Raw genomic sequence first — 15,001 nt, 5'->3', positions numbered from 1 at the left:
TACGTTGTTCCACATGTATAACCCCACTTAATCATATCTCATCAGGCCTTACAAGGGCTTAATTTTCCTTTCCAAGGGAGAGTGGAATGGATATGAGGTATAGAGGTTTCACTTTAGATTAGTGTTAAAAAGAGAGGTTGCAGAAGTGCAGTTCCTCAATCTAATCTGATATGAGCATTTTATTTGTAGTAAGTGGCTGGTTTTGCCTGGTCTAAACTATGTTTGACTTAGTATGCAGGTATGTCCTATTATTTAAAGTTTGAAGTTGTAATCATTAACTTCTATTTATAATATCCCAACTGAAGTTCATACAGTATATTTGTTTGTATTCCAATGTGCATTTACAGTTTTGTCAATTTCTGAATTACTATAGAGGCATCACATTGGAGATCGCAGTCTGTCCCTGTGCAACATGTTCCTTGATGAAATGGCAAAGCAAGCCCGCAATCTCATCACAGACATATGTACAGAACAGTGCACTCTTAGTGACCAGGTAAGATTCCAGCTTTTTTAAATATGGTTTGGATAAAAGCACATTGTTTAAACTGGGTTATGAAATTCTATATCAGACCTTGCAAAACACCTGTTTTTTGTCATAGTTATTTTCTAAAATGTTAATTACTTGTCTTCTTATCCCTTTGTAGCTTAGAGAAATTATTGGAATATTGAAGTAATCTTATGAGAAGGAATAAACTATTTACCTTTTATGTAGCTTGAAACTAGCTGAACCTGTCACGTGATCCAATTTCCACCTTGATTATTTTGAACCCAATAGTGGCACAACTGTGAAAGAGGAAAGTTGTTAATTAACAATTGCTTTCTAGTATTCTTGGGATTTGAGTGTTTGGCTGTGAAACTACATTCTCAGTGAACCAGTCATTTCCATCCTGAATGTGTCTTGAATTTTCAATATCTTTACATATCAAGATCATAACTTACTCAAATATCTTCCTGTGTTTTGATGGGGAGCATAACTTGTAAATCTAAAGCCCCTTTAACATTGAAAAACATTTGCTGACATTCCAGAGAAAAAGGGATGGGTGAAATGAGATGGAGGATCACTCAAATAATTGGTCAACAAGTAGATTTTAAGGCCTTTCTTTGAAGACAGAAAACTGGCAAGAGAAAAAGGATTTCCAATGCATGAAGCCTAGGTGACTGGAGGTATCACTTGCCAAGGAAGGAAAAGAAAGTAAGCATCTCACAGGTGGGATGGAGACTTTCGGGCTGGCAGAGGTTACAGGTGAAAGAAGCGCAAGCATGATTGTTTTTTAAGTTGTAGATCTTGAAGATTACAGATGATCTTTGATCAGGATATGATAGAGAATATGATGACCGAATGTTAATTAAAGGTAAAGGTTGGGCGACAGACTGAGAATATATTGAAACAATTCAGTCTGCAGATGACGAAAATGGTGTTTTTGAGTAGATGAGTTAAGACCGACAGTACTTGATAAATAAAAATAAGTAGTCCTTTTGGAAGTGAAGATTATGGAGTTGGCAGTTCAGTAATAAGTTGTGAGCAGTCTAGTTCAGTCTGAGATGGTAATCATGAAGGGGTTAAAACTTGACAAGATTACTTGGGAATGTGGGAACTTTTGTCTTACTAATGGTAAACTGAAAGAAATCCTGTACCTCACCAAAAAGATGGCATATTGCAGTCTGAAGCTGAACAATCAGGCAGGGTGCTTAGCACATAGCTGCCATCAGTGTGTAATTCGAAGCTGAGACTATGTTTGCAGATATTGTTAACAAGGCACAACTACTAAATGTGAAGGATGGTTCCACAGATAAATGTGTAAGTAGGATATTATTTTTCATTTTATTGACTCACTGTGGATTTCACTGGTGGGGCCAGCATTTATTGCCCATTCCTAAGTGCCCCTCAGAGTGTGTGAGAGCCACCTCCTTGTATTTCCATAATCCATGTTGTGGGTATGCCCACAGTGTTGGGAAAAAGGAAGTTCCAGGATTTTGATAATGAAGAAATGGTTTGAGGTTAGGATGATGTGTCATTTGGTGGGATTATTAGCGATGATTATGCTACAATCAGAAAAGTAAAAATTGTGCCAGTCATTGGCATAGATGCTTAGTTCAACTGCAGTTAGAGATATTAGAGAAGTGTATCATGATTGACCATTTCGACAGCAGCAGAAGGGATCAGGTTATAAATGAGCTTCGGTGAAATATCAGTGTGTGGATGTGTTTTGTGATATTTCTAAGGCTTGTGCTGTGGCAGGGCTGAAAAACTGATTCAGATAAAAAACTATTGAAAAGTGAGGCAACAATGTGTTCAGTGGCTTTGAAGATGAAAACACTTCGGGAGTGAGGTGATAGTTTGCAAAGGCAGAAAGGTCTAGCATGGGTTTTCTGAGGAAGGACTATGAGACCAGTTTTGAAAGGAAGGGGAGTTGTAATTTACAGCATGCCCGAACAATGGACCTAGAAGGTAGTTGGGTCAGTACTGAATGGGAAGAGGAGGTGATTGTTTGGGTTAAGATTACTTTTTAGAAAGGGCATCCAATGAAATAAAGGAAACTCCAAAGCAAGCCAAGCTGGTCAGGCAAGAAACAGAGATACGGCTGAACAAATAGATTGTCATCATGTGAGTGGACTTTACTGAGATGATTCAGGAAAACTGAACAAAGTTAACTTTGGTTTCCAAGCTAGTCCTCATGTATTGGCAATTTTTTGCCAAGGGCACTGAGGTTTGAAAATGTGGAGTGACTCAGTCAGTTTTGATGATGGATGGTTTACTAGTGAGAGTCAGACTCTGATTTATGCCCTTTGGACTTGCAAGAACTACATGCAGCATTAATAATACCATTAACTGCGCAATAATTAATTCATAAAAGTACATCCTTTCTAAAAAGTTTGAAATGGTACAATTTATGAGGATGCAAGAAGAGAGAAAGCTGGGGCTACTTGTGCAAAAACTTTTGTAAATGGCTTTTAATAAAACATGTGCAATCCTTGCAAGTTTTGCAAATAGAGGCTGAGAGCACAAATGCCGGCAAAGTCTTGTGAAGAGCCTGGTTTCGCCTTTGATCGTATATTGTGTCCAATAATGGGCACCACACTTTTGAAAAGATGGGATGGCTTTAGAAAGACAACAGGAAATGTTTACTAGTGCAGCTTCAGAGAGAAGTGCTACAGAGCAATGTTACATAGATAAACTAGAGAAACTTGATTCGTCTTTATTTGAGAAAATATGGCTAAGGGGCGAAATTTGAAAGTTGTTTAAAGTCTTGAATATTTTGTGAGTAAATGAAGAAAAACTTTTCAAATGCATGTGGGGTACACATTTAAGGTGATTTTCATGACCATCAGAGGTGACATGAAAATCTTATGCAATAAGTCGTTAAAATTCGGAATGCAGTGCCTGATAAGAAGTGGTAGATAAAGTTCAATGCTAGCCTTAAAAAAGGGAATTGCATTTTTGAAGAAAAGTAAGAAGATTCCTGGGTTTTGATAAACAGTTTGGGAAGTGGGATTAATTGAATTGCTCCTCAAGAGAGCCAGCAGACTCAGTGGGCAGTATACTCCCTTTGTAGTTTACTGACTGTGATTTTTTTTGGTGAATTCAAGCCCCACACCATGATTTGAGTACAAAGTCTGGTTGGTATTTTTTTTTGCAGTATTGAGATGGGAATAGATACTGCTTTTTTGACATTAAACTGAGGTTCCATCTATCTAGTGGAATTGAAAATATCCTGTAGAAATGTCAGTATTGTACACATAGATTGTGCATTAGTGTTACCAGCCATGTAATCAGAAAATACTCTTTGTCACTGAATAGCTGTCTTTCGATTTGCTATAGTGGTTGAAGTACAGCTGAAAGTGGCTGCAGAATGAAAGCATCATGCCAGCTGCCTGCACACTTAGTTTGACATGTACCTACGTTAATCTTTTTTTGTGTGGTCTTGTGCGAGTTTTTGCCTTTTTGGTGAAGTACAGGGTGTTTCCTAGCCCATATATTGCCCAAAAATTAACTACATTTATCTCATGACCATTGGGGAACATTGCTATACATAAATTAGCTTCTATTTTTACCAACACACACAAAGGCCATTTAAGCCTGCAAATTTCCTGCAAATCATTGGCTTTTAAGTTTTGAAGTGTCCTAAAGTTGCTAAAATTGCATAAATGCCGGTTCTTCCTCTTTTCTTGTTATCTTGAAGTGAAACCATTCTGATGGAATAATTGTTTTTTAAAATACATTTAACACTTTCCAGTTGGCAAAAAAAAATCCTGTGGCTAATTTCTTGGTTTTGGATATTTAAATAGGAGTAGCCTAATTTTTACCAGTCAGTGATTGAGTAGCAGTTTTCGATGTTTGATAAGTTTTTTGTGTTGGTGACCATAAGAGATAGGATTAAGAGTAGGCTGATTGACAATAGGTGCAGGAGTAGGACGTTCTGCCCTTCGAGCCTGTACCACCATTCAATATGATCATGGCTGATCAGTATCCTGTTCCTGTCTTATCTCCATAACCCTTGATTCCACTATCCTTGAGAGCTCTATCCAACTCTTTCTTAAATGAGTCCAGAGACTGGGCCTCCACTGCCCTCTGGGGCAGAGCATTCCACACAGCCACGACGCTCTGGGTGAAGAGGTTTCTCCTCATCTCAGTCCTAAATGGTCTACCCTGTATTTTTAAGCTGTGTCCTCTGGTTCGGCACTCACCCATCAGCGGAAACATGTTTCCTGCCTCCAGAGTGACCAATCCTATAATAATCTTATGTCTCAATCAGATCCCCTCTCAGTCTTCTAAACTCAAGGGTATACAAGCCCAGTTGCTCCAGTCTTTCAGCGTAAGGTAGTCCCGCCATTCCAGTAATTGACCTCGTGAACCATGCTGCACTCCCTCAATAGCCAGAATGTCTTTCCTCAAATTTGGAGACCAGTACTGCACACAATACTCCAGGGTCCTGCACAGCTGCAGAAGAACCTCTTTGCTTCTATACTCAATCCCTCTTGTTATGCAGGCCAGCATGCTATTAGCCTTCTTCACTACCTGCTGTACCTGCATGCTTACCTTCATTGACTGGTGCACAAGAACACCAAGATCTCTTTGTACTGCCCCTGTACCTAAATTGATTCCATTGAGGTAGTAATCTGCTTTCCTGTCCTTGCCACCAAAGTGGATAACCATACATTTATCCACATTAAACTGCATCTGCCATGCATCTGTCCAATCGCCTAACCTGTCCAGGTCACCCTGTAATCTCCTAAAATCCTCCTCACATTTCACCCTGCCACCCAGCTTAGTATCATCAGCAAATTTGCTAATGTTATTACTAATCCCATAATCCTATATCATTGGTATATACTGTAAAAAGCTGTGGTCCCAGCACTGATCCCTGCGATACCCCTGCCTGCCATTCCGAAATGGAGGTGTTTATCACTACTTTTTGTTTCCTGTCAGCCAACCAACTTTCAATCCACTTTGCCCCCAATTCCATGTGCCCTAATTTTGCTCACTAACCTCCTATGTGGGACTTTATCAAAAGCTTTCTGCAAGTCCAGGTACGCTACATCTGTTGGATCTCCCTCGTCCATCTTCAGAGTTACATCCTCAAAAAATTCCAGAAGATTAGTCAAGCATGATTTCCCCTTCATAAGTCCATGCTGACTCTGACCTATCCTGTTACTACTATCCAGATGTGTTGGAATTTCATCCTTTATGATAGACTCCAGCATCTTTCCCACCACTGAGGTTAGACTAACTGGTCTATAATTTCCTGCTTTCTCTTTCCCACTTAAAAAGTGGTACAACATTAGCCACCCTCCAATCCGCAGGAACTGATCCCGAATCTATCGAAATCTGGATAATAATCATCAATGCAGCCACGATTTCTCGAGCCACCTCCTTCAGTACCCTGGGATGTAGACCATCAGGCCCGGGTACCTGTCAACCTTCAGACCGAACAGTCTCTCTAACACCAATTCCTGGCAAATATAAATTCCCTTAAGTGCAGGTCCTTCAGCCACTATTACCTCAGGGAGATTGTTTGTGTCTTTCCAGTGAACACAGATCTGAAGTAACAATTCAATTCTTTTGCCATTTCTTTGTTCCCCGTAATATATTCCCCTGTTTCTGTCTTCAAGGGCCCAATTTTAGTCTTAACCATTTTTTTGCCTTTCACATACCTAAAAAAAGCTTTTACTATCCTCCTTTATATTTCTGGCCAGTTTACCTTCGTACCTCATCTTTTCTCTGTGTATTTCCTTCTTAGTAATCTTCTGTTGTTCTTTAAAAGCTTCCCTGTCCTCCGTTTTCCCACTTACCTTTGCTACGTTATACTTTTTCTCTTTTAACTTTATATTTTTCTTTACTTCCCATGTCAGCCACGGCATCCCATGCCTCCTCCTAGGATCTTTCTTCCTTTTTGGAATGAACTGATCCTGCATCTTCTGCATTATACACAGAAATATCCACCATTGTTCCTCCACTGTCATACCTGCTAAGGTATTGCAGCATTGAACTTTGGTCAGCCCCTCCCTCATAGCTCCATAGTTCCCTTTATTCAACAGAAATATTGTCACTTCCGATTGTACCCCCTCCCTCTCAAATTGCAGATTGAAGCTTATTGTATTATGGTCACTACTTCCCAATGGCTCCTTCACTTCGAGGTCCCTGATCAATTTTGGTTCGTTGCACAATACCAGATCCAGAATTGCCTTCTCCCTGGTAGGCTTCAGTACCAGCTGTTCTAAGAATCCATCTCAGAGGCACTCCACAAAGTCTCTTTCTTGAAGTCTAATACCATCCTGATTCTCCCAGTCTACCTGCCTATTGAAATCACCCATAACAACTCTAGTAACATCTTTGCGACAGGCCAATTTCAGCTCCTGATTCAACTTCCATCCGACATCCAGACTATTGTTTGGGGGCCTGTGGATAACTCCCAAGAGGGTCTTTTTACCCTTAGAATTTCTCAGCTCTATACACACTGACTCTACATCCCCTGATTCTAGGTCCTCCCATGCAAGGGACTGAATATCATCCCTTACCAGTATGGCCACCCCACCCCCTCTGCCCGTCAGTCTGTCCTTTCGATAGCACGTGTAGCCTTGAATGTTCATTTCCCAGGCCCTGTCTACTTGAAGCCACGTCTCAGTTATCCCCACAATATCGTATCTGCCAATTTCCAAAAGAGCCTCAAGTTCACCCATCTTATTTCTAATGCTTCGTGCATTCATATATAGTATTTTTAATTTGTTACTGCCTCCACCCTTCCCATCAACTCCTATTTCACTCAACCTTACAGCATGATCCCTTTTTGAACTTTCTGCCTCATTGACACCGTTGTCTTTCTTGACTTCCCTTGTTCTAACTTTCCCTTCAATTTCCTTTTTAAACATCCAGTCTGTCCCCTCTTTCCCCCCCCCCCCCCCCCCCCCCACTACTTCGTTTAAATGTAGCTGTGTTGCAGTAGTAAACCTGCCTGCTAAAATGCAGCTCCCTAACCGATTAAGGTGCAAACCGTCTCCCTAATATAATTTATGCTTACTGCAAAATATACCCCAGTGATCCAAGAGTTTAAATCCTTGCTTCCTGCACCAGTTCCCCAGCCACATGTTCAAGTCCATTATCTCCCTGTTTCTGGCCTCACCAGCCCGAGGAACTAGAAGCAAACTGGAGATAACCACCCTGGACGTCCTGCTTTTCAGCCGCCTTCATAGTTCTCCGAAGTCCCGCTGTAGTATGTTCTTCTTCTTCTTCCCGACATCATTTGTGCTGACATGTACCACCACCTCTGGCTCTTCGCCCTCGTCCTTGAGGATTTCCTGCACTCTGTCTGTGATGTCTTTAACCCTGGCACCAGGAAGGCAACACACCATCCTTAAGTCCCGCCTGCTGCCACAAAAACCCCAGTCAGTTCCTGTACTATGGAGTCCCCTATTAAGATGGCTCTGTGCGATGACCGACTCTTCTGCTCTGCCTCCACGCCAACTTTTGATTGACAGACCTGGCCACCTCGCGGACTAGCAGTGTCATCTGTCTCTACTGTTTCCAAAAGATTCAACTTGTTCCTGACAGGTACTTCCCCTGGTGTCTCTTGCACCTGTCTCCTCTCTGCCTTCCTCATCGTCTACTCTCTTCTGCTCTTCTGGTATGGTTGGCGTACTGATCTTCGAACCTGTTGCATCATTCAATAGTGTCATGGCTGAACTGATATTCCTCATGTCCACTTTCCTGCCCTTTCTCCATAACCCTTAATTCCCCTATTGATCAAGAATCTGTCTCAGCCATAAATAATATACACGGGAACTCTGCCCCTTCAGTTGTCTGTGGCAAGGAGTTAGGAAGACTCACAACCCTCTGAAAGAAGAAATTCCTCCTAGTCTTGGTCTCAAATTGGCACTCCTTTATTCTGAAACTATGCTGTAGTCCGAGACTCTCCCATGAGGGGAAACATGCTCACAGCATTTACCCTGTCAAGCTCCTTAAGAATCCTATATATTTCAATGAGATATTCTCTCATTCTTCGAAACTTCGATGAGTAGAGTCCCAACCTGTTTAATCTTGTCTCAAAGATGATCCCTCCAACCAGGGATCATCTGAGTGAACCTTCTCTGAACTGTCTTGAATAAAACTATATATTTTCTTCAATAAAGGGACCAAAACTGCTCTTGAGTATTTTAGCCATAGTCTTACCAGCACCTTTGTAAGGTTGCAGTAAGACTTCCCTACTCTTGTACTCCAGTGCCCTTGAAATAAGGACCAACATTCCATTAGCTTTCCCTATAACCTGTTGCATCTGTGTGCTAGATTTCATGCACAAATATCCCCAAGCCCCTTTGTGTTGCAGGTTTCAGCAGCTTTTCTTCATTTAAACAACGCAGTTCTTTTGTCCTCTCTTCCAAAATGAGCGACTTTTTACTTTTCCACATTATACTCTGTTTGCCATCATTTTTCCCACTTAACCTATAAATATTTTTCAAGCTGTTTGTATCCCTCTCACATTTTACCTTCCCACCTATTTGTGTTGTCAGTAAATTTGGCCACTATATATTCACTTCCTTCCTCCAAGTCATTCATATAGTAAACAGTGGCAGTCCAGTACTGATTCCCAAGGAACCCCACTGTCAGAGGTCACCAATCTAAAAAAGAACTCCTTATCCCACACTCTCTATTTCATGCTCATGAGTGAATTCTCTATCCATGCCAATATGCTACCAATGCTGAGAGTTGTGCTGGGCAAGAATTGATTAAGTCTCATGCTGTCTGCCAAAATAAGACTGATGAGCTGTACATGCTATGGATGAAGGAAAGGGAAACCATTTGGAACAACTGAAAATGGTATGGAGAAAATTATGAATGCTTATTGATACATGTATATTTGTACAATATACGAGTAGTTTGGTTTTATTAGGATATTTAAGAGTCTGCATGTCTCAGCACCGATATAAAATGTAAAGGAAATATCTTTTAGGACTGCTTTTTTCATAACATGAAATTTGCACATTCGGGCAATACACAAAATAACAAAAAGCTTAACCATAAGAACTTTCGACAATTAATCAGTAAAAGAAAAAAAGTAGAGACCTGTTCCTTTTGTCTATGCATTTTCAAGGTAATTTTTAAAAAAACTGTTTTGTTCCTTGTTGCAAAAATAATAAAAGCACTTCTGATTTTCTTACATTATTCTTACTCTCCCAAGCTTCCATTGGCTAAAAACCCCAATATCTATCGATAAACTGTTCAGATATGTGGTAAGGTATATCTGGTGCAGAATTAATATTTCTGATGGAGAGTATAAATTATTTTTTGGGTTCTCTATTTTAGCCACCACACTCTTCCTGGAAAGAAAAATTCAAAATCTAATTTAAATATAATATCAGTAAAGGACAAGAGTACATATGCTATACAGTTACTGTTAATCTAGAAAGTTGGTTATCCATGATATGTGGGCAATAATTTGGATTACAACATTAGAGCATCCAAAAGAAATTTCGTTTTTAGGAAAATGTTGAAAACTGTCACTTGCTTGGCATTTATAATTAACATGGAAAACACAAACTTGTCAGTTGTTTGTCAAGAGAAAAAAAATGGAATTGTCTCTTGAAAAATAGATCTAAGGTTTTGCTGCTTGAAATTATTTAGCAGCTTTTTCGTAATTGTCCAACAAAGAATTGAATGTTTTACATATATTTGATTCAACACAATAAAAATTTTTGACTAATAATTCAATTAACCTTTTTTGGAAAATATGAGACATCAAAACGTAGAAAATAATTGTAGGTATATGCCATTCTGCCCTTCATAGGGGGAACCACCATTCCATATGATCATGGTTGATCATGTAATTTCAATATCCCATTCCTGCTTTGTCTTTATACCCCTTGATCCACAAGAGCCATGTCCAGCTCCCTCTTAAATAGATCTAATGAACTGGCCCCAACAGCTTCCTGTGAAATTCTCTCCCACAGGTCCATAACTCAGTGAAAAAATTCTTCGTCATCTCTTCGCCATCTTGAATGGCTTACCCATTATTCTTAGACTATGACCCCTAGTTCTGGACTTCCCCAACATGGGGAACATTCTTCCCTCATCTAGTCTGTTCAGTCCCATCAGGATTTTATATGCTTCTAAGAGATCCCCACTCAATCTTCCAAATTCCAACGACATTCCTGATGAAGGGCTTTTGCCCGAAACGTCGATTTCGCTGCGCTTTGGATGCTGCCTGAACTGCTGTGCTCTTCCAGCACCACTAATCTAGAATCCAACGAGTATAAGTATAAGATTGACTGACTAAATCCAGTCTTGACTCTTGTTAGTCCTGCCATCCCAGGAATCAGTCTGGTAAACCTTCATTGGGCTCCCTCAATAGCAACAATGTCCTTCCTCAGACTAGGAGACCAAAACTCTGCACACTATTCAAGATGTGGCCTCAAAAAGGGTCTGTATAACTGCTGCAAGGCATCCTTACTCTGATACTCCAATCCTCTCGCAATGAAGACCAGCATTCCTCACTGCCTGCTACACATTCTTGATAGTCTTCAGTGACTGTTCCACCGTGACACCCAGGTCTTGTTGCATGTTACCTTTTCTTAAACCGGTACTATTCAGATAATAATCTGCCTACCTGTTTTTGCAACCGAAATGGATAAGCTCACATTTATCTACATTATATTGTATTTGCCTACTCGGCCAGTCTGTCCAAGTAACCCTGCAACCTCTTAGCATTCTTCTCATTTCACGCGCTGCACCCAACTTAGTGTCATTTGCAAATTTGAAGATATGCATTCAATTTCTTCGTCCAAATCATTAAAGTATACTGTGAACATCTGAGGTCCCAACACTGAGTACTGCAACACCCCACTTGTTACTGCTGCTACTCTGAAAATAACCCATTTATTCCAACTCTCTGCTTCCAATCTGCCAACCAGTTCTCTGTTCCTGTCAATGCATTACTTCCGATACCATGAGCTTTAATTTTCTTTCCTAATTTCTTGTGTGGAACCTTGTCAGAAGCCTTTTGAAAGTCTAGAGACACAACATCTACTAATGCACCCGTGTACATTACACTGGTCACATCCTCAAAAATTGCAGAAGATTTATCAAGCATGATTTTCCTTTAGTGAATCCATGCAACTAGGATGATTCTGTCACTGCTTTCTAAATTCTCAGTAATTACATCTTTAATAATTGACTCCCCCATTTTCCCCACCACTCATATCAAGCTAACCTTCCAATAATTTCCGATTTTCTCTCCCTCCTTTTTTAAAGAGTGGAGTTACATGAGGTACTCACCAGTTGTTGTGGTTCTGTTCGCCGAGCTGGTGAAAGATCACAGAAGTGCTTCACAGGAGGCTCCCAAGCACTGAGGATGTCACCTAGACAGGGGACGAAACGTCTGCAACACAAATTCCCAGCTCGGCGAACAGAACCACAACAACGAGCACCTGAGCTACAAATCTTCTCGCAAACTTTGAGTACTCTCCAGTCCATTGGAACTCTTCAAGAGATTACAGAATGCTGGAATTTGATTAATGCATCCATTATTTCTAGGGACAATTCCTTAAGTTCTCTGGGATGCGCAACAACAGATCCTGAGGACTTAGTGTTTTAATCCCATCAATTTCCCCAAGACCATTTACTGACTAATAAGGATTTTCTTCAGTTCCTCCTTCATGTTTGATGCTCTGTCTTTTAGCATTTCCTGAATGTTATTTGTGTCCTGCTTAATGAAGACAGATCCGAAGTAGTTGTTCAACTAGTCCGCCATATCTTTGTTCGTTACGAATTCACCTGATTCTAACTGTATGTCTCTATGACCTATAGCTGCCTTCACCAGTCTTTTTGTGTTCACATATCTATAGAGTCTTTTGCTGTCAGTTTTTACTTTTCATGCAAACTTGCTTTCATTTGTATTTTTGCCATCTGAATTAAACCCTTTGTCCTCTGCTGAATTTCAATTTTCTCCCAGCCCTCCGGTTTGCTGCTTTTTCTGAAAAATTTATATGCCTTCTGTTATGACTTTTAACACTATCCCTGATTTCGCTTGTTAGCCATGGTTGAGCCACCTTCCCTGTTTTATGCTTACACCAGATAGGGCTGTACAATTGTTGAAATTCATCCATATAATCTTTTAACTGTCTATCATTGTCTATCTACTGTCAACCTCTTAAGTAACCTTGGCCAGCTTATCCTAGCCAGTGCATGTCCTGTACCATCAAAATTAGCTTTCATTAAGTTCAGGACCCGAGTTTCAGAAAATCAGTACACTTGATGTGAAGTCCCACCTCAATCATATATCAATTGTGTTAGCTTTGGCATGTTTATCTCTTAAGCTGTTTTAAAGATTCCATTTGCTTGTTTTTTTCTGTTCTGCAGTTATTGCCAAAACATTGTGCCAAGACTATCAGTCAAGCAGTGAATAAAAAGTCCAAAAAACAGACTGGAAAGAAAGGGGAACCTGAAAGGGAGAAACCGGGAGTGGAGAGTATGAGAAAGAACAGGCTACTGGTTACCAAGTGAGGAATCTTCAAGTGTCACTTTTTTGTCATTTTCTTTAGTCAATATTTTCCAGATTAATTGTTTAAATAGAAGTGTTTGAAAGTCAGAAATTGTGGAAAAAAAAACACTGAAGTTTGATTTCTTGTATTAAACAGTTTTCTACTTGTTTCAGTGATATCCTGAGACTATTAGTTAAGTTAAACTGCATTTATATCCATTGTAGATAGCTACTTTATGACTATGCTTAAGTCCTTTTGTGCTTCAGATTACCAAAACCTTTCCCCATTTGGAAAATAGTCTTCATTTCAAAGTATATAACCTCACATTTTCCTACATTGTCTTCCATCTGCACTACTTTGCTAACTCTGCTAGCCAGTCCAGGTCCTTCTGCAGCCTCCCGGCTTCTCAACACTACCTGTCCACTCTACCTGTCTTCGCGTCATCTGCAACCTTAACAGCAATGCTCTCAGTTTCTTCATCCAGATTTCTAATGTATTACATGAATAGTTGTTGTCCCAAAGCTGACCCCTGTAGAACACCACCAGTCACCAGCTGTCAGCCTGAAAAAAATACTTAATCCTTCCTGTCTGCCTTTTGCCTGTCAGCCAATCCTCTACCTGCCCGTAGAGCTAGTACCTTGCCCATAACACCATCTTGCTTAGTCATTACCTCCTCAAAACATTCTGACAGATTTATCAGGTATGTTGGCCCCTTAACCAGGCCGTGCTGGACTCTGCCCTATCTTATGCAGTTCCAAGTACTCTGCAATCTCATCCTTAATAATGAACTCTGTAAACTTACCAATGACTGAGGGCATGCTAACCAGCCGATAAAATCCCATCTTCTGCCTCTTCCTCTTAAGTGGGGTTTTACATTAACCATTGTCCAGTCCTGCAGGACTCTCCCTGACTCTAGTGATTACTGAAAGATTATCACCAATGCTGCCACAAACTCCTCAGACATCTCATTAAGACTCTGGGGTGTGATCCATTTGGGTTAGATGGTTTATGCACCTTCAGACCTTTCAGCTTCCTCAGCATCTTCTCTGTGTTGATGACCCCTAAACTCACCTCTGCCCCCGACTGTTCAAGTTCTGGTATGCTGCTGGTGTCTTCCACAATGAAGACTTATGCAAAGTAATTGGTTTTACGGATCATCTTAAAAGAGAAAAGAGAAGTCTTGATAGTGAATTTGGAAGAGCCTTGGCAGTTGAAAACACAGCCACTGACAATGAAGCAATTAAAATTGGGAGTACATAAGCAACCAGAATTAGAGGAATGCACACCAAAGTTTTGGGGTAATGTGAGCAAAGGGGAATCACGTTGGACAAGGAAGGCACGAACGAAAGTTCAGCAGTTCTAGAATTGAGGCAGTCTGGTTTGGTGAGAATAGACATCCTTTATGGCAGATCAGTTATGTTGATAAAAGCTTATCTTTTGGAACTAAATGTCTGGTGTGAGTGAACGACTGAAAGAGAAAAGTGGCAGCAGGTCAATATGTAGTAGGAACTGAAGATAGTGACTCTCAACGTAGGAATACTTAATTGGTTAAAATCAAGTTAATTGTTTGATACGCAGTCTGACAATTTAATTAGTAATCTGTTACTCTAGCTTTACATACATGAGTTTGTTTACATAACGATCATGTTTTAATGCAATTACTCAAGAATTGTTTTGAGGCATTTGAGAAATGTTGAAACAATTTTTTAAATAACTTTTCTAATTATGGATTTTTTGTTGAAAGCATTAGCCAAATCTTTTATTTTTTTTTGTTTTTCAGTTTGGACAAGCTTCACACTGCTCTCTCTGAGCTTTGTTTCTCCATCAATTATGTTCCTAATTTAGTCGTCTGGGAGCACACTTTTACACCACGCGAGTATTTGACTTCACATTTGGAAATACGCTTTACTAAGTAAGATGTTTACCCAATTTTGTAAAAGAAAAATGCAGCATATGTATGTGGTATTCTAGGATCACTAAATTATAAGGCCAATATTAAATTTGTCATTGAAAAAATATGAAATTAGCAACT

At 40.0% G+C, this 15,001-nt stretch overlaps 1 protein-coding gene across 1 annotated transcript in view; it reads left to right on the top strand.

Annotated features, from left to right (window-relative positions):
- nckap1 (NCK-associated protein 1) overlaps positions 1-15,001 on the top strand; it is a 201,914-nt gene that overhangs the window by 128,692 nt on the left and 58,221 nt on the right. The window contains exons 18-20 of the mRNA XM_060827346.1: positions 374-493; positions 12,848-12,987; positions 14,750-14,881. Coding sequence (XP_060683329.1) covers positions 374-493; positions 12,848-12,987; positions 14,750-14,881 — 392 coding nt within the window. The remainder of the gene's footprint in view (positions 1-373; positions 494-12,847; positions 12,988-14,749; positions 14,882-15,001) is intronic.

This window comes from Hemiscyllium ocellatum, chromosome 7 (assembly GCF_020745735.1).
Source record: "Hemiscyllium ocellatum isolate sHemOce1 chromosome 7, sHemOce1.pat.X.cur, whole genome shotgun sequence".
Lineage (NCBI taxonomy): Eukaryota > Metazoa > Chordata > Chondrichthyes > Orectolobiformes > Hemiscylliidae > Hemiscyllium > Hemiscyllium ocellatum.
Note: the sequence above shows the minus strand (reverse complement) of the source record. Positions and strands in the feature narration are given on the sequence as shown.